Below are 27520 nucleotides of genomic sequence, written 5' to 3' on the forward strand. Positions count from 1 at the left end.
CTAAAAAAGTAACTAATTATGTTACTTAGTTACTTTTTATGGAAAGTAATGCGTTATATTACTTTTGCGTTACTTTCGCGTTACTTTTTAAATATAAGCAGGACTTGATTGTTTTTAATATAAGAAGTTCTATTTATAGCAAATGTAAAAGCCCTTTCAGACCAAAAAGTGTAATGAATAAACCTCAGGCTGAAGCAAAAGTAAATTCACGTCTGTACAGTAGAACGCAGGAGAAGAAACACTCTTCAGCAATAAAAAAACTAAGCACAATTGTTAGTTTCTCTAAAGTCATTTTTGCTTATTAGTATGGTTGAACTGGATTATCAAAGGTCAGCAGCAAAGACATTGGTTAATAAAATGGGATTAGGTACATTTGTGTTATTTAACATATTTAATTATTGCAGGTTTGCATCATATTCTGAGTTTGCATTTCAGTGTTTTAATTCATTTTGATGAATACTAAATCTGTTTTTTTGTGAGTGGGATGAATTAATGCACATTCACATTTAGTCTAGAACTACAGTAACATCATGTTCACACAGCGCACACAACTCCTCTGTACTCCCGATTTCTCCCAATATGGGGACAGGAGAGCTGTCAGTCAATAAATGGGAAAACAAAGTAACTGGCATTACTTTTTTGAAAAAGTAACTCAGATATTTTCTTGTAAATTAAAAAAGTAATGCGTTACTTTACTAGTTACTTGAAAAAAGTAATCTGATTACGTAACTCGCATTACTTGTAATGAGTTACCCCCAACACTGGTGATAATTAGGTGTTATGATTTGAAAGAACATGGCACTATTTCTGGAAAAGCAGTAGGCCTTCTTAAAAGTTCAAGTTTTTACTGAGAGTTACCAATTTTTTTCTCACTTTTAATATTAACAGAAAAAGAAAAAGAATAGGACAGTGAGTATTTTTGAATAACTGATTTCATTGATAATGCCATTTTCCTAGTTGGGCACTTCTCTTAAAATGCCAATAAAAATCTAAAATGAAAAACTGAAATGTTCTTACAGTATATTATGTTTCATGTTTTAAGTCCTTGCGTTTTCCTCCAGGACTCCTCTGATTGCAGCTGGGGTGATTGGAGGGATGTTTGTGGTTGTAATCGTGGCCCTTGGATTTGCTATCTTTTTCCGACGGAAGAGCATCAAGAAGAAAAGAGCCTTACGCCGTTTCCTAGAAACAGAGGTGAGAGCTAAACATCACACAACATTTAAAATAATTTGAACAATTTGGATGCAGTAAATAAATTTGAAAAACATTTAGTCTCAGGAGACACACAGTCAGAGAGAAAATAAAAAATGCAGACAGAAAGCCTGGCCAGTGAAATTGGTGTGATGGTGCATGGATGGGTCTATGGGGTCTATAGCCACTCTCAATTTTCCATTTGAAAGTGCCCCTCTCACTTTAATGGTGGGAAACCTCAAAAGGAATAATGGAGATCATTTTCAGATCCTTAAATGGAAACTTGTGAAAGTTCTTCAAAATGTCCTGCAGCCAGTATGTGTGTGAGTATGTGCATTTGATATAAAGTTTAAGTCAATATTATGGAATCTGCAGTTCTGTTAGGTGTTAAGGAGTGTAGAGCACTAAATTGATCTGCTGTTTCAGTATCTATTTCTTGCAGATAAATCCAGTTTTTAAGGTGTATTTGCTGTGTTTTTCTTTCTTTTTTTAATATTAATTAAACTATTTGGAAATTAGGTCTGTCCATGGCAACCATTGGGCGTTTTATTTAAATGGTGATTTTCTAGAGGTCAAAGTGTATTTGCAATCAAAATAAATAAATAAATAAATAAAGGAAAACGTCTCAGGTTACGTATGTAACCCTAGTTCCTCGAGGGAACGAGACGCTGCGTCTGCGACCCACACTCTGAATCACATGTGAAATCAGTCCAATAGCTGAACGGGACGTCACGGCGGATGCCGTCATGACCAGGAAGCTATAAAAGCACGTGCGGCGGAGCCAGCGTCAGCTTCTAGGAATGAAGCAAGCGCCGGCAGGGACGCCGGAAGTATGGCACAGAGACGCAGCGTCTCGTTCCCTCGAGGAACTAGGGTTACATACGCTGGTCATGACGTCATCCGCCGTGACGTCCCGTTCAGCTATTGGACTGATTTCACATGTGATTCAGAGCGTGGGTCGCAGAAGGCGTTCCCCTAGCGTTTTCGACGCAGCTCGAGTTCCTGAAGAGGAACTAACAGAAAAAGAAGAATGAGAACTTAGGAGAGGAAGGGTTAATATTGTGAAAGTTTTTGGTTGAGGTTTAAAGTTGGAAATGGAAAGATATTGGAAAGTGTCAATGGAAGTGAATTGCCTAAACACTTAAAGATCTGTCACCCATATAAAAGGGTTGAAATCTAGGAAAAAAGTCCTGTATTTGACCTACCGTAAACACTAGTGTAAAGGCGAACAAATTACCATCGTTTTGTTGAGAGCACTGGCTCTCACACACATGCAAAGAAAGAGAGAGGGAACAATTTTCCTGTATTGTTCTTGTAAATTGTAAACTGTATGGTCTTTAAAATTGAGAAATGGGTTGAACATGATGTCAAAATGCCTTGTCGTTTTGAGTCTGGGGTCCTAAAATCTCTGTTTAAGGGATATGAAATTGGAACTCGGTCTGAGATTAGAAGCAATTTCATTAACCTCTTGATAAGCCTAAAGATCAGCCTAAAAATGGTGAGTCAAGTTAAATAATGTCACTGAAAGAATCTCTGTATAAACACAGGCTTAATTTGAGAAGTAAAGAAGGGGATAACAAAGACTGAGCAATGCAAACTGAAAACTTAAAAACCAAAACCAAAAATATAACCTACTGACTATAACCAAATGAATACATTTGTACATGATGACAATAATGAAATCAGACCGAAAATGTGTCCATTATGGTGCCAAACTGTGGCTGACAGATGAAACTAAAGTAGACATTGTAGTTATGTATGAATTTGTGATTATGTTGAGTGATTTTGGTGTTGTAAATGTCTTTTGAGCAGTTGGTGGAACCTTTAACGCCAAGCGGCACGGCGCCCAACCAGGCACAGTTACGTATACTGAAGGAGACGGAGCTCAAGAGGGTAAAGATCATGGGAACAGGAGCCTTTGGCACTGTTTACAAGGTACTAAATTCACTTTTATGATTTTTGTGTTTATATGAGTTTTGTGTTTTCTCAACAATATATTTTTTTACAATTTAGCATGTAATTGACTTCATCTGTCATCTTCTTTATAAGGGAGTCTGGGTTCCAGAAGGGGAAACTGTGAAGATTCCAGTGGCTATAAAGATACTCAATGAACGCACAGGACCTAAAGCCAATGTGGAGTTTATGGATGTGAGTAATTTACAATTAAACCTTACTTTACTTTACTTTTTACCATCATTTGCAAAATAAGAATGCAAGAACAGACAACTGAATGGATTTACTGAGAATGTCCACTTCACCCACAGTGCAAATCAAATAACTCTAAGCAACGCAATATTTTCTGGCAATTACATGCATTGTTAAATACATTTAACGTTAGACTAACCAAGTTAAGCTATTGCTTTTAAGGCTATATGGCTTTGAGATGCTATCTTAAAGCAGGGGTGTCAAACTCAGACAAATTCAGAGCTCCATGTCGGGTTTTCCAAATGGAACTCAACCCCAAGTTGAGAATTCAAAATGGCTGCTCCCTACGTGAGCAAAAGTGAAAGCTATAAATACTTCAATGCGTTTCTGTTATATTCCCATGTCATTATTGAGTCATTACTGCCCAACCTCTATCTGTGAACATGTTGCTATGGTGTGTGTGAGTGTCTGCAGTTACAAAATGCAGTGTAATGCTCTGTTTTTGCTAACACTGCTAATGCTAACATGAGTGAACTCTGTTACATGTTTTCTGACTTCTCTAGTCCAGTGGTTTTCAACCATGGGTCGCGACACAAAAAATGGGTCGTCAGGATGATTTAAGTAAAATGTATATATGTATGCAACAAAGCTCAAGACTCTGGGAAGAAGGAAGCGTGAACCAGCAAACATAACTTTAATAACAAACAACAAAATTAATGTAAAACCACCTCACAGCAGACTCGAGTGCATATCTCTCTGTTTGCGCTCTGGAGAGCATCAAAGGTTTACAATGTGTTTTTGCAGCTTTGAACATTGTAGCCAATCACAGACATATTTGTTGATTTCTTGAACGCAATGGCCAATCAGAGTGTTTCTGTTAATCAGAATCCACTCACTGCTCAAAACACAGGTGTTCTGTTCAGTGCTGAGTTCTGCAAGCTCATTCTCTCATTGTAAAAAAACAAAGTATAGACACGATGTAAATAAGATATTTATTGTACAGTGTAGAGAGATTCATTGATTATTATTAACTGAATTTTCTGAGATTGCGATAAACTGAAATGAGTGACAGCTTTTCAGTGATTATTAAGGGATTATATATATTCTTGGCTATATATAATCCATTCAGAATTTGAATAAAAGTTTTGTTTTTCATGATGCTAAGAGGACCAACGTGGTGAACATGCTGCAAAGTTTATATATATATGAGTTGCGTCAATTTAAAAAGAAAAAAAATAATAATAATAGGGTCGCTCTAGTTGTTCCAATAGTTGGAAAACCACTGCTGTACTGGAACACGGTCCACTTGGGTGTAATGGCATTCTCAGCTCCGACATCCAACTTCCGAGGTAAATCGAATGCATCATTAATTCCAACCCTGCTCCAACACACAAACCAATATAAGTTTTTAAACCAGGTTTGTTTTGCAATTACTTTCTGTAACTGCATTATTGCATAAATGTACACTATAGTAAAAGTAAAAAGTTTAGGGTCGGTAAGGTTTTGAAAAAAGCCTCTTATGCTCTTATGCATTTATTTAATCAAAAGTCTTCAGTGTCACATGATCTTTCAGTGATCATTCTGATATGCTAATTTGCTGCTCAAGAAATATTTCTTACTATTATCAGTGATAAAAACAGTTGTGCTGCTTAATATTTTTGTGGACACCTTCATGCATCTTTTTTTACGATTCTTTGATTAATAAAAAGTTTGAAAGAACAGCATTTATTTTAAGTGGAAATGTTTTGTAACATTATAAATGCCTTTACTGTCCTTTCTTTCCCAATATGTATTGTATTGTGAGGTAGTTGGCGATAAACGCTAGTTTGGCTCCTACCCTACTTCGTAATACTAATTGGACCTAGAGTTTACATACTGCATATCAAGGGTGTTGATGAAAACAGCACATCTTCAGTGTTTCTGTTTTTGTCTTCTAGGAAGCACTGATCATGGCCAGCATGGAGCATCCTCATCTGGTCCATCTTTTGGGGGTCTGCTTGAGTCCCACTATTCAGCTGGTAACTCAGCTCATGCCCCACGGCTGCCTGCTGGACTACGTACATGAACACCAGGAAAACATCGGCTCCCAGCTGCTGCTCAACTGGTGCGTGCAGATTGCAAAGGTAAGAGTTCCCATGAACGAGTGTTTTTTTTGCCTTTGTAGTTGAGCATGAACTTTGAAAAATATTGTCTCAAATAATTCATCTCTGTGTAATCTCTCCAATGTTTGTTGTTTTGATATTTGAGAGTTCATAGTAAATGCACTATATTTGATTCCTTGCAAGTTTTTATGCTGAACGCACACATCTGCAGGCTGCTGAATCGCTAAATACTCAGTTGCTTTGGCTCAGTTGGGTACCACATCAAATAGAAGGACGCTCTTCTAAGTACTTCGAAGGAAGAAGCTCAAGTGTCTCATGCGTCAAATGAGTGCAACTGCCCCCAACCGTGTTTAAAGAGAAAGTCTTCTTTCTTCAGCTCTGTGATTGAAACATTATGTAATGGACTGGTGTATGAAGGAGTTCAGGAAAAATATAAGTTTCCCAATAGGCTTTCCATTTCCTACTCAGCATAGCATAAAATATACATTCATTGTTATTTTATTCTACCAGTTGAGCTGTGGTACTTAAATAGTCAACGTAAATTGAAGACCAGTTTGTGTAATTTGCCAATCTAGCTTCACACTCCTTTACCCATTATTCCGTATTTCTATAATATCAGTAGTCTGGTTTCCATCCCACATATATACTACCATTGTATATGTGGGAAGCAAGTTTTTTTTAAAGCGAGGATGCATTAAATTGCATCAAAAGTGACAGTTAAAGACATTTATAACATTTCAAAATATTTATTTCAAATTAATGCAGCACAACTGTTTTCAACATTGATAATAATAATTGTTGCTTGAGCACCCAGTCAGCATATTCATGCAATCATTCAGAATGATTTCTGAATGTGACACTGAAGACTAGAATAAAGGAAGACAGGAATAAATTACATTTAACGGTAAGATAGATAGATAGCTATCGAGTTTAAAGGGGACCTATTGTGCAAAATTCACTTTTACATGGTGTTTGAACACTGATGTGTTCACGGTTCGGTTTGTATCACGGTTTTAGAGTCACGATTTCGGTACAGTTCGGTATGTGCTATGTTTAGGGAAAAAACTATATTGTCAAATAAAAATAAAGAAAATAAGAACAAATAATCTAACTACAAGCAACAGGCGCATTCTGAGACGCGGGTTCTCGCGCTTCGGATAAGCGCACACACAGATCTTCTCACTGCGCGCACGAGTTCGTGTCTTCTGGCTCTTTAATATTTAAACTGGCAAGGCTTAAATGAGTTTTGTTTAAACACAGATAGCAACGTGTGCTGTTCTGGTCTCACCTGCGCTATCAACACGTGATGACGGCATAAATGACAGTTATTCCAGCATACAGCGCTCGCATTGAACAAAGAGTGACTGGTTTGTCCACGTAATGTTTTTTCTCGCTCATCGCACTTGTTGTAATGTATTGGGAAGCCAGAATTTGTATCCATCAACAGAAACATGCATTAGCCGAACTCTAACAAACCATATTACAGATGCATTGTCAGATTTAAGTTGAACCGCGGTCCTAGTGCATGCCGAACCATGTGTGGAGAACCGTACGGTTCGATTTTTTACCGAGAACCGTTGCACCCCTAATGTGTATCCACAGTGTGTAAACAACCAGCCTATAATGGTAAAAATCCACCCAATCTTTTTTTTTATATAATCCCCATAAATCAGAAGCAGTGTCTGAATTTATGCTGTTTCAGATGACATCACAGTAGGGGTAATCCCGCCCTTTACTGTTGACAATCTGCCCTATTTGCATTGACCCCGGCCTGATTGAACCGCACATAGTCCGCCATGTTTATATTGTCACTATAGTGCCTATATTTACACAATGACTACGTTTACATATGCACGAATAATGCGATTATTTCCAATAATCAGAGTAAGGACTTAATCGAATTATGATGTTTACATGTCAAGAGCAAAGCTCGTCACTCCCATTTACATGCAATTTCCATTATTCATTATAAACGCAAATTTGTTTGCCAGTTCTTGTGTATCCGGGCTCGGACATTTTGTTGTGAAGCACCTAAAAATGTCCCCATTTCTGTGTTTTCGTCCATCAATGTACTGCATTATGTTAATGTCGCGCAACGTCGACAACATGAACTCTGTTTCCTCGGCTCCCCAGAAATGCAATGCTTTCTTAATCTGTATATTACTGCAGGTGCGCGTCATGTCATTCATGTACGTCACGAGCGCATGCACACTTTGGTCAAAGCGGCAATAATGCGATTAAGGTGTTTACATGCCTGTATATTTAAAATAAAATCGGCATACGCCACCTATGTTAATACGATTATGCTTGCTGCGATTATGAGCTTAATCGCATTATTTAGATCGAAGTATTGCGTTTACATGAGGTAAAGTTTAATTGCAGTATTGCCAAAAACTCATTATAATCGCATTAAAAGGGTGCATCTAAACGCACTCATTGTCTGCCCCACATAAACATTACAAATGTTGTTTTTGGATGTACAAATTCGATTCTCCAAAGACTCTCGGCATCTGAGCCTTGGAGAACACTGTGAATGAATTTCATTTATGGAAGGAAATGTGCTGAAGAGTCTTATATATTTGTGCAAATCATTTTATGCTGGACTGCTTCATAAACATGGGTCAGTTCAACACAGGATTTGCACAGCAGCTGATTCTGAAAGATGGGTCAATACCAGCTGTTCATGCTCAAACATCATATCCAGAACAAGTAAGAATCACCTCATATTTTTTTTAATCGCATTATTTAGATCGAAGTATTGCGTTTACATGAGGTAAAGTTTAATTGCAGTATTGCCAAAAACTCATTATAATCGCATTAAAAGGGTGCATCTAAACGCACTCATTGTCTGCCCCACATAAACATTACAAATGTTGTTTTTGGATGTACAAATTCGATTCTCCAAAGACTCTCGGCATCTGAGCCTTGGAGAACACTGTGAATGAATTTCATTTATGGAAGGAAATGTGCTGAAGAGTCTTATATATTTGTGCAAATCATTTTATGCTGGACTGCTTCATAAACATGGGTCAGTTCAACACAGGATTTGCACAGCAGCTGATTCTGAAAGATGGGTCAATACCAGCTGTTCATGCTCAAACATCATATCCAGAACAAGTAAGAATCACCTCATATTTTTTAAATGTTTCCAAATTGCATATCCGGATGTGCTTGTTAGCATGCTGTACCGTTAATGTGGCTAAAGTTACCACTGTCTCTCACTGTATTCATAGAGAGCAGAGCTATGTCATTAGTTTTATCCTGAAAACGATCCCTGTCTGCATATTTCATAAATAATTTCTGACATTTTTGGCTTTGTGAGATTCTCCGGTTTTGTTGTTGACGGTCAATCTGAAGTGTGAGCTGTAAAGTTTCCGCCCTCTACTGGAAAGGGGGCGGAAGCAGCAGCTCATTTGCATTGAAAGGCACACACACGAAAACGGCGTGTTTTTGCTCACTCACAAAGAGGGGCAAATTTGACATGCTATAATAAAAGATCTGTGGGGTATTTTGAGCTGAAACATTCTGGGGACACCAGAGACTTGTATTACATATTGTAAAAAGGGGCATAATAGCTCCCCTTTAAGTTTGAATCTGTGTTTGATTTCTCACCTGCTGTGATCCTTAGGATATTAATCCCCTCAATCATCCATTTTCTTCTTCATTTACCTTTGTGATATAATAATATGGGAATCAGAGGTTTAAATGTAAACCAATTTAAAATGAGATTGTTTTGCATATACCTTGGCTTATTTAAAAATCATATCAATTATTAATTTGTTCTATCGCTGCATAATGAATAAAAGAGTGTTATAATATTGTTTCTAACATCTCCTGTCTCTCTGTGGATAAAGTGTGTGGCTGTGATAGAGCCATTTGCATATTTCGAAGCTAACTTGGCATCAAAAGTGATACCCTCCATCAGATGATGGGTGTCATTTGAATAATTCCCAGCATCTAGCATTTCTCTGCCAGGAAAAAAAAAAAAGAAGCCAAAATTAACTATATTGGAAAAGAGAAAGTTATCATCATTGCATCCATTTAGCTAACTAATCATGTTCAATTCTTATATCTGGTCCAGCCCTGTCATTGAATATTTTCAGTTTTCGTATGCAACACTAAGTGTTTTCTCTCAAGTTTCCTCTTTTATAACTTAAAGAAATGCTTCACCAAAGATGACAATTCACTTACAATGTACTCATCTTCAGGCCATCCAAGATGTAAATAAGTGTATTTCTTCATCGAAACAAATTTGGATAAATGTCTCATTACATGACTTGCTCACCAATGGATCCTCTGCAGTGAATGGGTGCCGTCAGAATGAGATCCACAATCCACATAATATTCCACAAGTAATCCATACAACTCCAGTCCATCAAGTTATGTGATGCTAAATTTCTCCAAATCTCTTCCAATGAAGAAACAAACTCATGTACATCTTTAAATAGCCTGAAGGAGAGTACATTTTCAACAAATTTTCATTTTTGGGTGAACTATTCCTTTAAAGGAGACATATTATGCCCTGTTTTACAATATGTAATATAAGTATCTGGTGTCCCCAGAATGTGTCTGTGAAGTTTCAGCTCAAAATACCCCACAGATCATTTATTATATCATTTTGAAAATGCCTATTTTGAGTGGAAGCAGTCTTGCGAAATGAAAATGACGGCGCCATGGGTGGAAACTTACAGATTAAGGGGCGGTAATATTATAATGAGATCCCTTTGCCACGTCACCAAGGGAGCGAAATCAGATGCGCTCGTTTTTTCAGACGCTTGCAGAAAAAGGCTTACCAAAACAAAGTTACTGGGTTAATCTTTTTCACGTTTCCTTGGTTGGTAGATGCACCGGGGACCTGATTATAGCACTTAAAATCTGGAAAAGTCAGATTTTCATGATATGTCACCTTTAAGACCTCCACTAATGCGAATGTTGTTTTCTAGCTGAGCAAATGCAACTCACTAGTGGTGCAGCAGGTCTCCCAAACATCTTTTCTGCTTTGGCTGTCCTCAATTCAATTTGGATGTATTGTTTGTATATATGTCTTTCTGTTTGTTTATTTATTTATTCACCTTTTAATGCTTGTGCTGTTAAAGGCCAGCATTCATCTTTTTCCATCACCTCTCAAACAATCCCTAATCCAGGCTGAACAAGCGCTTTCATTCAGCCTGCTGATAACTCTGGAAAATGCAGAAAGCCTCTGAAACCCTCCAACTACTGTAAGGTATCCGCTGCACTAATAGATATATGGAGTTTGGATTTGGGGGATTGAAAGTCTGATTGGATCATTCGTTTCAAGATGGTTGACTATGAAAAGAGCTGAGGTGTCCTTATCATAGATTAGAGTGAACTGGGCTAATTCAAGCCGCCTGCAGCTGATGGGACTCTGTGCTCATGAATGATTTGGTAATGTTTGCTTTTGAAGATGTGGGCAAAGGAAGAAAACTTGATCCAGTACTGAAATAATACTAATATTTTTATGCAGATATTTTTCCATTCAGTCATCTGATTTCAGTCTCATAGGATTGACTGGGCTTTAGCCAACTGTGCTTTAGCCAGCTAGTTTTATGCGAACATCTTTCTTTGAAATTTTGAGCAAGGCGTGTCTTTTTTTCAGTCTAAAATCAGAATCTGAATTTAATATTTTGGATGTGTTGTTCATTCAATTTATGATAGTACGTTAAATTTACATTTAATTTGTTTTTCATGTTGTAGTTTAAAGGAAAAAGGATTGTGAGAGTGTAAAATCTGATGCATGACATATTTGTGTGTGTGTGTGTGTGTGTGTGTGTGTGTGTGTGTGTTAAAACACAGTCATGTCAGTAAAGTACTATTAACACTGAAAACCAAAAGTGAGATGTATGCATGCACCAGTATAGACGGCAAAAGAATGAAGGTTATAAGGAATTGATTTTATGGTGATGCTTGAAAAATGGATTCATCATGTATGACACAAACAGCAGCAAGTTTAGTCTTGAATTTTCATTAATAACAAATGATGTTTACAAATCTTTTTGGACAGCTTGAGATATAGCACATCAATGTTTTTTCTTCGTGCTCCATGACGCAGTTAGTCATCATTGTCTTTGTTCCAGCAGTGTGTGATGGACACTGCTCCTGTGTATTTATCACAAATTATACCATGTTGTCTGATGAACCTCCTGTGCTGCCCACGCACTACAACTTTTCAGACAGTATGTAGTCCTGTTATCCACCTCCTCCATAACACATCAAGGAAACTGACGTTGTTGTGCGTGTAGATTTGCAGTCTAGGGCTGAAAAGAGTTTGTGAATCCCTCTAGCAATGCAGGCATAGTGATTTTTTTTTTTGTTTACTTCCTGCAGTAACACAATAATGTCTCATTTGTTAACATTATTTATTGCATTAGCTAGTATTAACCAACAACAAGCATTGTATGTGTTTTATAGCATTTATTAATCTTTGTTAAATGCTGAAGTATTATTCATTGTTAACTAATGGAACCTTATTGTAAACTGTTACTGTTTACTGTATATACACTGTAAACTGCTCACAATTTAAAAAAAAATAGTATGTGAAGCAGTAGACATTGTTTTATTACATTACATTTTATGTTGTGTGTTTAATTCATATCATCCAATTAAGATGTCAGAAACAAACAAAAAAGTTAATTAGCATTTTTACACATTTGTGATGTCTTGACTAATTCTTGGCAGTCTGATCAAATACAGAGTCAAGAAGGAGGATGAAGATACAGAATCTCTGAACTGCAATAAATTGCCTTTCATAAGTGAAGGGGAATAGTTAATGTTGCGAACGATGTGCATAGATGGCCAACACCGACTGCTCTGATCACAATGGAGATTTATTAATGAAATATGCCTATGCTAGCATTTCAGTTCTGTAAACCATACTGTACTAAAAGCAGACTAAACGCCGGTAGCTTTGGACGGGGTTTACTCTTGCTTTAATCTGACTTCAGTCAAACTGAACACACAAAGGGCTGCTTCTCACTGCCTAGCCCATCTCTTTGGTGGAATAGAGAGCTTCTGTATGGAAAGAAACATTAGAGGCCAGCCGCAGTAAAGCTCATCATTTGAATACTAAATCCACTAGATCCAGCTTTCTTGATCTCAGAATGAAAAATCAAATTGGAAGATTCAAGATTGTTGGATGCTTGTGTTTGGACAGCAATCATGAGAGCAGCTGTGTCCTTACTTGAAAGTTCAAATGAAGTTCTTAGCAATGTATATTACTAATCAAAATGTATGTTTTACTTTTTTATTTATTTATTTATGAATGCTAATTCAACAGCTCTAAAAAGGCTACTCATCCTTTATAGAAAAAGGAGACATACATTATTTACTGTATCTTGAATAAACAGACAAAAAATAGGTAATATACAAAAGAGTACACTATTTTGGACATTAAGTTGCTAATAGTTATTTTGGTTTTGAATTAACTTGTAAATGCCATGTTAAATTGCTGCACTTAAATTAACTGTGAGATCTTAGAATTTTGAAATCTACAATTAAAATGATTTTTATATATTGTACTGATAATTTTATGTCAATAAAATTGTGTTTATATGTGTGTATGCATTTTCAGCATCATTACTCCCGTCTTCAGTGTCACATGATCCTTCAGAAATCATATTAATATGCTGATTTGCTGCTCAAGAAACATTTCTTATTATTATCGATGTTGAAAGCACATGTGCTGCTTAAAATGTTTTTTTTTTCTCAGGATTGCTTAATGAATAGAATGTTCAAAAGTTCAGCATTTATTTAAAACAGAAATCGTTTGTAACATTATAAATGTCTTTACTGTTATATTTGATCACTTTAATTAATCCTTGCTGAATAAAAGTATTGATTTCTTTAAAAAAAAATAAAGAAAAAAATCCTACTGACCCTAAACTTTGAAATGGTAGTGTATGTTAAAGCCTTGGCAACAAAACGTCAAACTGTATTAGAATAAATTTTGCCTCATCTTGACATGAGATATACATTGAAAATGCTGCCAAGGCATATATTTAGTACACTACAAAGCAGTGCAATAGGTTTTAAAACAGATGTTATGTTCTACATGGACAGCTCAATATATTCTGTATTATATTTTGTGTCTCTTCTTCTATGTGCACTCTGCGTGACAATATTTGAGAGAGGGAGAGAGTGAATGCGAGAGATTGTAGCAAGTGTGCAGTAGCTGCTCTCAAAGCAGTGTCTGTGGTGCCGTTGTGTGATGGATGGGTCAGTGTCTCTCCATGTATCACAGAGAAAATGTATTTTAACACAGTGTTTCTGACTCGGCTCTTGTCTGACTCATGTGTGTTCACATAAATTCTCAGACAGCTGTATAAGTAGCTCTGAGCGGCAATGACTGTTGCCTCTGGAAGAAAAAGTCACCAAATGACATCTCGCAGAAAGTAGTGAATTAGTCAAGGGGTTTGTCTGGGTTTGGCTGTGTGCTTGGTTAATGCTTTAAATGCACCATTATGAAGGCAAAGAGCATCTTTTTTCATAGGCATACCTTTTTATTTATTTTTTTTGTTTATGTATAGTAGATGTTTTTCTAGTAACCATTTCTGAAAGGCTCTTAAAAGACTGAAATGCAGTCAACATCATAAACATGTCAGGGCATTATTTTTGCAACTGTCAGAGATAAATGAGAATACTTAAGGTTTTCTCTTGCCAGGAGGGCTGCATAATGCACTAAATATTGGTATTATAACTGTATATATTTTAATACACTGTTTATTTGATTATTACATTTCGTGGCATGTTTGATCTCAGTGTCAGTAGCAAAAATGGCACTAGAATTGTTTTAGTTAATAACTCTGATTCAGAGTTAACAATGTGAACTATCAGCATTAATCGTCCAGCCTACAATGTTCACAGAAGTCTCTGTGTGGCGTGTATATATGTATATATATATGTTTATTTTTGGTAAAAATACACTAACTTTCAAACGTTTGGGGTCAGTAAGGTGCAAGTCTGCATTAATGTAACTGTGTATATATTTTACTGCATTTAAATGATTTTTCTATTTTAATTTTATATTATACATTTTATATAATATTTATAATAATATTTATTGGATGCTTGCTGAATGAAATAATTAATTTACTGGCCCCACACTTTTAAACAGTATTGTATGTATTGCTGCTTATTCATATTCTTTGTTCCATTGGTGCATATGAATGAAAATAATAAAAATCATGCTTTCTTGTGTTTGTTTAATTTAGTCTTTTTGTGTTTCAGCCCGGCATTTCTCATTTTATTCATTCATTGACATACTGGCAGGATATTCATTTTGTCATTGTGTAATTGTGCTGAAAATTGGCAATTACACAGTAATTAGTATTGTAGTGTGTTTCCAGTGGCCGGTATTCTTGCCATTTTGTTTGCAAGCATCTGTTTCACTTCAGCGTCTTCCTCAATGCTCCATTCCTGTGTTGTTGTCCTTCTTAGAGCCGTCATTCGGCCACAGTCATTTCTCTCATGGCTCCATTCAGCATTATCCAGAAAAAAAGGCCCACTGGTCTATTTCCTTGAACCTCACTATCAGTGATTTTCTTCAAGCATACAGTAAGTGGAGGTTCAGCAGCCCCTCCAGCACAGCTCCCCTCTCCTCCCAAAGGCCAGGAAGTTGCATTTTAATTGAAGATTAACATAAGGCCATAAATCATAGGCAAACTTCTGTAGAGGCACTAAGATAAGTATTAATGCACAGTGACGCAAAGCAGCAAAATGGGAGTGAGCATGGGTAAAGAGAAATAAGGAGATGGCATTTAAATTTTGATTAAATGTCCCACTAATTTACTGTCTATCTTTAGGAATCTAATTTGACAGGGCCGTGTTTAAATCCCTGATGTATTTCTATTGTGGTGGTCTATATGAAAGTGGAGGTAAAATAGCTTTACTTTAATGTTGTATGATCTGTTTTACTTGTTGCTGTGTGGTATTAACCACTACTGTAATTCAATAATAATTGTTAAAATCTCCTCTTCGGCAGGGTATGATGTACCTAGAGGAGAGGTGGCTGGTGCACAGGGACCTCGCGGCACGTAACGTCCTGGTAAAATCTCCAAACCACATCAAGATCACTGATTTTGGACTTGCTCGACTGCTGGAAACCGATGAAAAAGAGTACAGTGCGGATGGAGGCAAGGTCAGTGTTTGAAACTTGATCCATATTTGTCTAATGAAATTCTTAACATCAAAATGCACTAAGGTAAAAGCAAATCAAATCTGAAGATGATTTATGGAAAAATCAGCAGTATTCATTTGTGTTAGCTAGCAGTTTTTCTTTGTAAAGAACTTGAGTTTGAGTCAAAGTTTGACGGTTCTCATTGGGACTGTTAATGTTTCATTTCATACCTTCCCCAAATCAATTAAAGTATTGAGTATCTGAATTGTCATGTTCCGTTGATATGGAAATGCTCTTTGCATAACCAATTTATAATTTTCTACTCTAGATGCCCATCAAGTGGATGGCTCTGGAGTGCGTTCATTACAGGAAGTTCACACATCAGAGTGATGTATGGAGTTATGGTGAGCTATACACAGTGAAGCCAATTTTGTTTTACTGCTTCTTTTTTCTGATTAAATTACTAAAAAAGTCTACACTCTAAAAAATGCTGGGTTAAATTCAACCCAGTGCTGGGTAAAATAGGGACAAACCCAGCAATTGGGCTGTTTTGACCCAGCGGTTGGGTTAAATGTTTAACCCAACCTTCTGGGTAGTAACCCAACTGCTGGGTCAAAACAACCCAATTGCTGGTTTTGTCCCTATTTTACCCAGCACTGGGTTGTATTTAACCCAGCATTTTTAGAGTGTAATATTTATATTCTTATAATTGTATAATATTATTTGTATTATTATTTTATATAATAGTGTTAGTTTGATTAATTAATTAATTTGTTTATTTATTATTTATTAGTATAAATAATTTATTTGCGTATTTGTTATAATATATATATTATATTAATTATTATTTTTATTATTTTTATTTTTATAGTAATTTATTTCTCTAAGGGCACTCTAAGGAGTAAATGCAAATGAGCACAGGATTTAGCAGTGTAAAACTGCAAAAAGTGGCATTTATAGTTCCCATTTCCTATTTGTAAACCACAACATTGGGATACTGTTTTCTATAAGATAAAGAGCGTTAAACATAGGTGAAGACAACACATACTCTGTAGGTTTCACATCCACTACTATAGTTTCATTACCATCATGCTAGCTAACAGTGAGCTTTGGAGATGGAATATGTGTTTCACATTCATTCAGGGGTGACTATCTGGGAGCTGATGACATTTGGAGGAAAGCCCTATGATGGGATTCCCACACGTGAGATTCCAGACATCTTGGAGAAGGGCGAACGTTTGCCCCAGCCGCCCATCTGCACCATAGACGTCTACATGGTGATGGTGAAATGTGAGTCATATTCTGAGATTTTCTAATCTGTTCATAGTGTATGCTTTCATTTTTATTGACCAATGATCGAGGAAGTGTTTCAGAAACTGTTGTTGTTTTTTTTAACTCCATTTGGTGGCAGAGAAATTACATACTTCACCTTTAATACAATTATGCTTTGCACTTTTGCCATCATTTAAAATGTAAAAAGGGATAGCTAAATCATAACTGGTATATTTGTCTTGAGCACATAAGCTCTCTTTATGCGCTCACTTTCTATTTGTCTTGGCACAGTCAGTTCCACAATGAAGTGAAAAGCGATGAAGATTAAATCTGTTTGTCGTAATCAGATTTGACCGGAAACCACATTGATTCAACATAACAATTATAACACCTCAGAGAGTGGGATATGCTTGCATGAAATCCACTTTTATTGCTTTTCATTTGTGCAATATGGGATTGGAGGGGAAATTAAATGAAATTAAGAAATTAGGATCAAGAAAATGCTCAATATATCTAAAAATCTAAATATAGAGAATTTATTTGTTTTATGAAAATGTCAACACAGTAAAACCACACTGACATATATTCAGGTAGATTTTACCTGAAAAGTTGAATTTTGTTGTATATCTCTGACACATTGTTGGCCTCTTCACCTCCAGGCTGGATGATTGATGCTGATAGTCGGCCTCGATTCAAAGAACTCGCTGCAGAGTTCAGCCACATGGCACGAGACCCTCAGAGATACCTCGTCATACAGGTGGGGATTGCTAACTTCTCTCTGTTTGAAATGGACATTTGAAATGTTCCTGAAGCTCAGTGGATAATACTTTATGTTGTCATCTCAGGGCGATGATCGCATGAAGCTGCCCAGCCCCAACCACAGTAAGTTCTTCCTGAGTCTTCTAGATGACGAGGAGCTGGATGACCTGATGGACGCTGAGGAGTACTTGGTTCCTCATTCCTTAAATGCTCCTCCCACTTCCCATATGCCCCACCCACATGTAGATTCAAATCAAGTAAGCACCACGGTATACGTGGGACCAAAATTTATGTCAATTCAAACAATAAATGATATATATGTATGTATGTATGTATGTATGTATCTATATGTGTATATATGTTTTTATTTTATTTTCCCAGCTTCCTGCCTTTTTCTTTTTCTTATGACATCTTGTGTTGCTATTCCTAGTACATTTATGGACATAATTACATAAAAAAAAATTATTCTTCTTTAACATAAACATTGTTTCCAGGTTTTACAAATTTTCAGTTCCCGATTATCAGTGTGGTCTCAGACTTTTGGACCATACTGTATTTGTTTATTATTCCTTTTATTTGTTTTTATTTGTGTATTTATTCATTCATTCTGTTGATGAATGCTTTATATGTACACTACTGTTCAAAAGTTTGAGGTTGATACATTTTTTTAATGTTTTGTAAGAAGTCTCTTATGCTCATCGATGCTACATTTATTTGAACAAAAATACAGTAATAAACAATAATATTGTGAAATACTATTACAATAAAGTAGTGTAGTATATATTGTAGCATATTAAAATTCAATACAATATTAAATAATAATATAAAATATTATATTATATAATAATTTATTATAAATAACTGCTTTCTAGTTAAATAACTATTTTCATATATCTATTTTCATCTTAAAATGTAATTTATTCCTGTGATGGCAAAGCTGAATTTTCAGCATCATTACTCCAGTCTTCAGTGTCACGTGATCTTCAGAAATCTTTCTGATATGCTGATTTACTGCTCAAGAAACATTTCTTATCAATGTTGGAATCAGTTGTGCTGCTTAATATTTTCGTGGAAACTTTGATATATTCAGGATTCCTTGATGAATAGAAAGTTAAAAAGATCAGCATTTGTTTAAAATATAAATCTTTTTGCAACAATATAAAAGTCTTTACTGTCACTTTTGATCAATTTAATGTGTCCTTGCTGAATAAAAGTATTAATTTCTTCCAAAGTAAAAAACTTACTGAACCCCAAACTTTTGAACAGTAGTGTATGTTTAGCTCCATGGGCGTCAGAACCATTGTATCTGGGTGGGACAAGACCCACCCAATTTTTAAGACCAATGATATTGAACCCACTCACTTTTTCTGTCTCTACTTTAGCGCATATGTCTGTTCACTTTTCAGAGCTCCGCCACTCAAATTCATTCCACCCAAGTTAATTTTCTGTTCCTCCTGTGATCAGAACCAGTTTGGGTATCATGATGGAAGTTTGTGCCCCGAAGATGTAACAGGGTCCCGACCTCATGAGGCAGGTGCTACAGGAAGTGGCCCCTTGGTCCTGGCAGGTATGCAAAGATCAGGTCTGGACCCAGTAGACGAGAAACACTGTAATGGAAGCTTGAAGAAACAGCCCACAGCTCACTCAGTAGAGGACAGTAACGGCCAGCGTTACAGCGCAGACCCAACTGTCCCGCTGGGAGAGAAAGGACAGAGGGAAGATACAGATGAGGATGGTTATATGTCCCCTATGAAGGACAAGATCTCCACAAGTATGCTCACAAATTATTTATTATACACTGTCATTGTTCACTCACTCTCATGTCATTCCAAACATGTATGACATTCTTTCTCCTGTGAAACGAGGAGACATTTTAAATAATGTATTGGTAATTTATGCAATTACAATGACTGGGGAAGTTTTGAGTATTCATTTAATCATATCCAATATTTATATGTCTTTTTAGATCAGTTCAGACTGGATCAGTTCAGAAAACTTGGAATATATAGCACTTAGGTTGTATGGACCACTTTTATGATTTTTATTTATTTTTTATTTTTGCTTTTTAGAGCTGGACAGCTCCTAAATCTAGGTCCTCAATCACTTTAATTATATTTAAGAAAAGTGGCCAAGATATTATTAGCAATTAACAATGTATTATTAAGAATTAACGATGTTTCACTGAAGAAAGAATCTCCATTGAAAAGTCATGAAATGACAGTGAAGGTGCACTAAGTGAGTGTTTCCACTTTCTAATATATTATTTTACATCTGAAGAAACAAATAGTATACAGTATACTTGCCTATATAGCTTTGAAATGATTTCACCTTTTAGCAATTCCATATACTTTCTTAAATGAAGAGTCATGGATAAAAAAGTATGTCTACATTGTTTTACCCATGCCATTGTCCGTCATCTCTGCAGATCATCTGAATCCTGTTGAGGAGAACCCTTTTGTAACAAGGCGTAAAAATAAAGACCTTCACGCTCTAGACTACCCGGGTTACCACAGCACCCCTGATGGAAAATCCAAGTGTGAAGATGAATATATCAGTGACCCCCTTTACCTCAACACATTCAACAACACCAGCGACATGAACCAGGAGATGTTAAGGAAAAATGGAATCTCTATCCCATTGCAGGTGACCACAGCGGCCCACACTCCAGACACCCACGTTCCCCACATCACACAAATGGGTAAACCCCATCATCACAGCCATGGACCCTACGTTCACTTCGCCATACCACCAGTTCAGCCTGTACACCCTGATCAACATACTCATTCAGTTCAGTCAGTGCATGATCACGGCAGCAAATCTGGTCCTCCAGCACCAGCAGGCCAGATCTGCCTAGTGAGCCATCAACCAGGGCACCCAAGCAAATCTAATCATTCGCCCCAACAGTTTCACTTGCCAAAGTCCAGTAAAGGTGGCACAACGGGCCTACCGGGTCACCCAGTGCAAGTGGACAAGATGTACAAGAATAGCTTTGACAATCCCGAGTATTGGCAGCACAGCCTCCCACCCAAGGTTACCCCTCAAAACTCCCAAGACTCTTCAGTGATCTGCAATAACAAGTTCCTTTACAAGCAGAATGGCCTTGCCGTGGCTGAAAACCCTGAATATCTGTTAGGTATGAAGCCAGGAACAGTCCTGCCTCCTCCTCCCACTTCGCCAACCAGTTCAGCCTGTACACCCTGATCAACATACTCATTCAGTTCAGTCGGTGCATGATCACGGCAGCACATCTGGTCCTCCAGCACCAGCAGGCCAGATCTGCCTAGTGAGCCATCAACCAGGGCACCCAAGCAAATCTAATCATTTGCCCCAGCAGTTTCACTTGCCAAAGTCCAGTAAAGGTGGCACAACGGGCCTACCGGGTCACCCAGTGCAAGTGGACAAGATGTACAATAGCTTTGACAATCCCGAATATTGGCAGCACAGCCTCCCACCGAAGGTTACCCCTCAAAACTCCCAAGACTCTTCAGTGATCTGCAATAACAAGTTCCTTTACAAGCAGAATGGCCTTGCCGTGGCTGAAAACCCTGAATATCTGTTAGGTATGAAGCCAGGAACAGTCCTGCCTCCTCCTCCGTACCGGCAGAGGAACACTGTGGTCTAGTGTCCAGGTCTCCATTCTCTGTAGATCCTGGTTCTTCTACCAGCACCTTAAATGTCTTTCCTTGATCCTCTGGTGGTCAAAAATGGGACGAGAAACAATATAAGCCACTGAACTGACATTATGTCACAGAAAATATGGCATAACAACCATGGGGGAAAAGGTCAACACAGCCCATCCAAACATCATCCATTCCCAAAGACCTCACCAGTCATCCAGGAACTTTTTTTTCTCCTCTACAGGTATTTTAAAGTTTCTCATACAGGATGGCACATAATCAGATGTAGTAACATCATTAATTTGGTTAAATTAGATATTAAGTACACTTAAAAATAAAAGTTCCAAAATGGGGTTTTTACAGCAATGCCATAGAACAGGGGTGTCCAATCCTGCTCCTGGAGGGCCAAGAGTTTAGTTCCAACCAGCTCCAACACACTTGCCTGGAAGTTTCTAGTGAGTCTCAAGATATTGATTACTTTGGTTCAGGTGTGTTTTATTAAGGTTGAAGCTAAACTCCCGCAGGACAGGAACAGGTTTGGTTTGGACACCACTACCATAGAAGAACCATTTTGGGTTCCCCAAAGAACCTTTCAGTGAACAGTTCTTAAAAGAACAAATGTTCCTTAGTGTGAAGAACTCCTTAACAATCTGAAGAACCTCTTTCCATTATAAAGACATGCAAACCGACTGCCTTAAAAAAAACAAGTGTTACTCAAGTAACTTAAAGGTGCAATGTGTAATATTTACATTGATCTATTGACAGAAATGCAATATAATATACATAACTATGTTTTCAGAGGTGTATAAAGACCTAACCAGCTCCAACACACTTGCCTGGAAGTTTCTAGTGAGTCTCAAGATATTGATTACTTTGGTTCAGGCGTGTTTTATTAGGGTTGAAGCTAAACTCCCGCAGGACAGGAACAGGTTTGGTTTGGACACCACTACCATAGAAGAACCATTTTGGGTTCCCCAAAGAACCTTTCAGTGAACAGTTCTTAAAAGAACAAATGTTCCTTAGTGTGAAGAACTCCTTAACAATCTGAAGAACCTCTTTCCATTATAAAGAACATTTTGTGCAATGGAAAGATTCCATGGATGTTAAAGGTTCTTTGTGGAACCATAGATGCCAATAAAGGATGTAAATTTTTTAAGAGTGTACAGTAAGTGGTTCCAGCTAGGTGGTTCCATTTGGATGTGTGTGATTAAAAATTTCATGGAGGAGTGAATATGCACTTAATTTTTATATTTTTGTGACTGGAACACTTGCACTTTTTCAGCACATCCTTTGTACGGCTAAAACTGCTGCCCTACTGGGACGACTACTGTTAGACCTGAGAGGATTGGGAAATTCTGGACAGTTGAGTTCCTCAGCACAATGAGTTGAATAAGAGGCTGATAAAGGCTCTGAGAGGCATTTGTTCGTATTGGGAATACAATAAAATAATCGTCAAATGGGGTTATCACCATTTGGTGAGCAGTGAACTCACCTGTTGAGAGATATGAAGAATTAATTATCAGGAAGAATGGCACTGAATGGTTTACAGGGTGTTTACATTAATTTACTTTATCGGTACCTGAATTGAGTAAGCACGGACAAAGGCTGTCTGGGAACTTTAATTCTCCTTTGACAGATTTTTATGTTTTTTTCTGCTGTAAAGTTGGGCATTTTAACATGGGGAGTCTATGGGATTGACTCCCTTTTGCAGCCAGCCTCTAGCGGCCAGTTGATGAATTACAGTTTAAGTCACTACCTTGTTGGCTTCAAGAGAGAGAGAGCGGGAGGTTGCCGCTCGGTCTTTACCGACAATATCTTAGTCCTGTATCGGCCACCTTAGCTTCTCTAAAGGGAGGGGTGAGCGGGGGACTGAGCCGTTAGTTGCAATTCACAACCTCACCGTTAGATGCCGCTAAATTTTACATACTGCACCTTTAAGAACTTCAAACATCCATTATAAATTAATGAAAACAATGTTCCATTCTTCACACATACAATTACACATAAATTTAAGGTAGTGACAGTTCAAAGTTAAATGTAATGTATTTTTTTATGGTTTTCTACAACTGCCATTGCTCCTTGCCCCTACCAATGCAGTTTTAACTTCTATTACAAAGATTTTGAAACAATGCAAAAACAATCTGATTTAGGGTATGCTTATTGTAAACAGTGTAGGTAGCAGAAGGATGAGTTTACTGTAAGTATGACAACTTGTGCGGCCAAACCAGTGCCATTGGTTCAAAAAGTCACTTTAGTTTTAGTTATTTTTTTCTGTCCCAAGTCAAGCATCACACTTTGAATGAACCTTGAATTAACTGATTTCATAGCATTGTGGTAATCCAAATGTAGCAGTAATCCAAATGTACCATATGACAGTCTGGAAGCAAATGGTTGAGGTAGATTCTGGAGACAGTTCTTTGCAATACTACCCTAAATAATGATGGCAAAAGACACAGGGTCAAGGTAGAGAAGATTTGGAGAAGCACATCTTCATCTATTATAGTCAGCAACCTGATAGATACTAGTGCCCAGACTGCATCAACATCAGACATCTGTATAAAGCCAAACAAAACAATATTAATAGGGAAATGTGGATGATCAGTTTTCACAATGGTATCTGTCCTGCCTACACTGCCATGTCTTTGGGTTAGTTCACCAAAAAATTTAATTTGCCATTATTTACTCATTAATGACTTTCATTCATTTTTGGAAAACAAATGAAGACATTTTCAATGAAATCTGAGAAATGTCTGTCCTTCAACTGAATGTCTATTCACCCAAAACTTTAGACAGTTGATCATATAAAGCGATCATGTCTCTTCAGAAGACTTGAGCTTCTTTGCAATACTACCCTAAATAATGATGGCAAAAGACACAGGGTCAAGGTAGAGAAGATTTGGAGAAGCACATCTTCATCTATTATAGTCAGCAACCTGATAGATACTAGTGCCCAGACTGCATCAACATCAGACATCTGTATAAAACCAAACAAAACAATATTAATAGGGAAATGTGGATGATCAGTTTTCACAATGGTATCTGTCCTGCCTACACTGCCATGTCTTTGGGTTAGTTCACCAAAAAATTTAATTTGCCATTATTTACTCATGACTTTCATTCATTTTTGGAAAACAAATTAAGACATTTTCAATGAAATCTGAGAAATGTCTGTCCTTCAACTGAATGTCTATTCACCCAAAACTTTAGACAGTTGATCATATAAAGCGATCATGTCCCTTCAGAAGACTTGAGCTGCTTTTCCATCGTCAGGCCAAACCATTATCGTTGCTTAACCTTTCCATTCTGTGCTGGTCCAGCCCAAGCAGATACGGATATGGTTTCATTTTTCACTGTTAGGATGATAACAGAGCCCTTTGCAATGCAACACAAATGTGTCAGTCATTGTAATGCAAGAGTTAAGATCAGAATCAGAAGGAGCTTTATTACCAAGTGTGTTTACACACACACAAAATTTGACTTGGCGACAGGTTTCAGTGCAGAAGAAAAAAGTACACACATAGTGCAAACATACATGATAGTGCAGACATAGAATTACACAGTAAAGATGAAATAACACTAATATAAGAAAAACAGAAAAATAAATAATGCACTATATACAGAAATAGAAATATATAGAAAAAAACATATAATTGTTTAAATGAATGTACAGGTATGTTATTTACAAGTGTACAGTTTATGTAGTTTACAATACAATTTCCAGATGCTATGTATAAAAGTGTCACTTATGATGGACAGTGTGCAGTTGTGAACTTTTTATTGTTCAGGCTGAATATGGCCTGCAGGAGAAAACTGTTCTTGTGCCTGGCTGTTCTGGTGGTCAGTGCTCTGTAGCGCCGACCAGAAGGCAACAGTTTGAAGAGAGAGTGTGCTGGGTGTGTGGGGTCCAAAGTGATTTTACCAGCCCTTTTCTTCAATCTGGAGGTGTAAAAATATTTGAGGTTGGGCAGGGGAGCACCAATGATCCATACGGTACGAGATGTAAATAGCGACCGTGTTATGAAGGATGAAATATTTATTTTAATTTTACTATTAATTTGTCATAACTTTGCTCAAATAGCTTGCTTGGCCAGCTACAGTGAAACTGGTGGCTAGGCAACAGACAAATGACCAATCCTGAGCAGCGACATCACTACAGGCACACATCATGGTTCAGCATAGTTGGCTAAGAATTCCACATCAAGAACGGTTTGTAATCAGACCATGCCTAACCAAGTTCAAGTGAAAATATAACTGGAACTGCTTCTTACCATTCTTAGAACCATTTGACCCAAAAGTAGAAAAGCGCCGTTAGATTAAACCGCTCCATTCATATGGATATATTTTATGATTTCTTTACTAACATTTTTTGGAGGTTTGGGTTAACAGACTTTCAAAAGAGGAATATAAATCTCTCATTGTTATTTTTTTTATTAAAATATTTTAATTCGTGTCATGAGGATGAATACAAGTTTGGAATGACATGAGAGAGATTAAATGGCAGAATTTTCATTTTTGGGTTAACACAATCAACATTAATCTTTATATAAGTATCTCAGTAATATACCAGAAAATACATAGGACATTTTCCCACAATTATGTGTTCTTTAAGGTGTAACTAAGAACTTACAAAGCAGGTTAGTTGTATAAGTATCTGGGGTAATCACAAAGTAAAACAGGTAGGCCTTGGATGGATGTGCAGTGCTGTCAAATCTGGGTTCTAGAAGTAAAAAAAAAATAAAAATAAAGTTTAAGACATTCAAAAGTTACAGTACAAATATGTTTGTCAAAGTGTCAATAAAGAAGTCATTGACACTTTATTTTAAAATACTGAAAACAATTTAGGTAGCAACATACATTTTTTAAGGGTTGTAGGGTGTAAAGTGTCCTCTTAGATCTGGAAAAAATACAATGGTTACAGGTATACTGCATCTGAAAGAAATTATTTGAAATTGTAAATGAAGTGTAGCACAGTGATTACTGAGTCAAAAACTGCTCTACTGCTGTGTATAACAGCTTAGGATGAAATACCTCACATCCAGTGTACTGAGGACCATGTTGATGAGACTGGTGTTCAGAGAAGGCAGTTGCCACAAGCACTTTTCCTAAATATGACAAATAATTATTTGGTTAAAAGGAAGTTCCACTAGTGTTGTGGCTTAGAGACACATTCATTACTTGATATTTGCATGCTTTACAAGGATTACAGAAAGAAAGAAAGAAAGAAAGAAGATATATGCATTTCTATACAAATCTATTTGAGGCCTTAGTCATAAAACCAATTCAAAAGCAGCATTTCCTCTGTATTACCATATAAGTGTTCCAACACAGCAAAGAAATAACAATTAACTACAAGACAAAGAGCTCATTTAGTTCAAACCTCAAAGGTGTAATTATGTAATGACTATGATTGTGACGTATTAAAAAAAAATACTGAAAATAAAAAATAACCCGAAAAGTGACCAAAGCATCACTGTTATAAAATTATAGACAGAACACTGCAAAAGATTACTGTAAACAATTAATTCTATCCATTGGACATAAAGATTGATTTCAAAACCTGGTGAGAGCTCATCTTGGCAACTTTTGGAATGCTCTTGAAATGTACCTTGGAATTTCCATGTTGTAAATGTTTAACTTAAAACCAATATATGTTTGTTTCATCAACTCGAGGTAAAATAGTAAACTAGCTACAAAGTTTTAAATTGGAGAGAGTAAAAGAGCCTTTCATTCGCCAAAATACACCACATGTTATAACAGCAGAATAGCCGAGATCTCTGGTGCCTGTTCAGCCTAGTTCAGACAACACAACGTTAAAGTCACCATGAAATCAAAAATGACTATTCAAATTTTTTTAGCAAGTGTTGATGTATTTATTGTAAATGATTAATCTGTGCACATCATTATTATTATTTTTTTATTCATTTGCATTTGTAAACTTTAATCAAAAACATTAACCTCTCCTCCCCCTCTCAACGACATCTCTTCATGACGTCAGACTCGGAAAAGGGGTTGGACTACATTGATTGTCCAATGACCTGCACCCTTCACCGGGAGTTTGATTGACAGGCGATCTGACCAATCATAATGTTGAAAATTAATAGATTGACGTCAGTAGAGTTGAACTTGAAAATGGTGTATTGACGTCTTCCATGGTTGAGCCAACATACAGGTGCATCTCAATAAATTAGAATGTCGTGGAAAAGTTCATTTATTTCAGTAATTCAACTCAAATTGTGAAACTCGTGTATTAAATAAATTTAATGCACACAGACTGAAGTAGTTAGACCAAATACAAAGCAGCA

At 36.8% G+C, this 27520-nt stretch overlaps 1 protein-coding gene across 1 annotated transcript in view; it reads left to right on the forward strand.

Annotated features, from left to right (window-relative positions):
• The window catches only part of LOC107705456 (receptor tyrosine-protein kinase erbB-4-like), a 69649-nt gene extending 48162 nt beyond the window's left edge, over positions 1-21487 (forward strand). Inside the window, exons 16-27 of the mRNA XM_016508760.1 lie at positions 1062-1194; positions 3004-3126; positions 3241-3339; positions 5274-5459; positions 15436-15591; positions 15899-15974; positions 16714-16860; positions 17502-17599; positions 17688-17858; positions 19066-19372; positions 20027-20706; positions 21119-21487. Coding sequence (XP_016364246.1) covers positions 1062-1194; positions 3004-3126; positions 3241-3339; positions 5274-5459; positions 15436-15591; positions 15899-15974; positions 16714-16860; positions 17502-17599; positions 17688-17858; positions 19066-19372; positions 20027-20706; positions 21119-21223 — 2281 coding nt within the window. The 3' untranslated portion in view covers positions 21224-21487. The remainder of the gene's footprint in view (positions 1-1061; positions 1195-3003; positions 3127-3240; positions 3340-5273; positions 5460-15435; positions 15592-15898; positions 15975-16713; positions 16861-17501; positions 17600-17687; positions 17859-19065; positions 19373-20026; positions 20707-21118) is intronic.
• Positions 21488-27520: the final 6033 nt, after the last annotated feature.

This window comes from Sinocyclocheilus rhinocerous, unplaced genomic scaffold (assembly GCF_001515625.1).
Source record: "Sinocyclocheilus rhinocerous isolate Xijiao unplaced genomic scaffold, SAMN03320098_v1.1 scaffold2098, whole genome shotgun sequence".
Lineage (NCBI taxonomy): Eukaryota > Metazoa > Chordata > Actinopteri > Cypriniformes > Cyprinidae > Sinocyclocheilus > Sinocyclocheilus rhinocerous.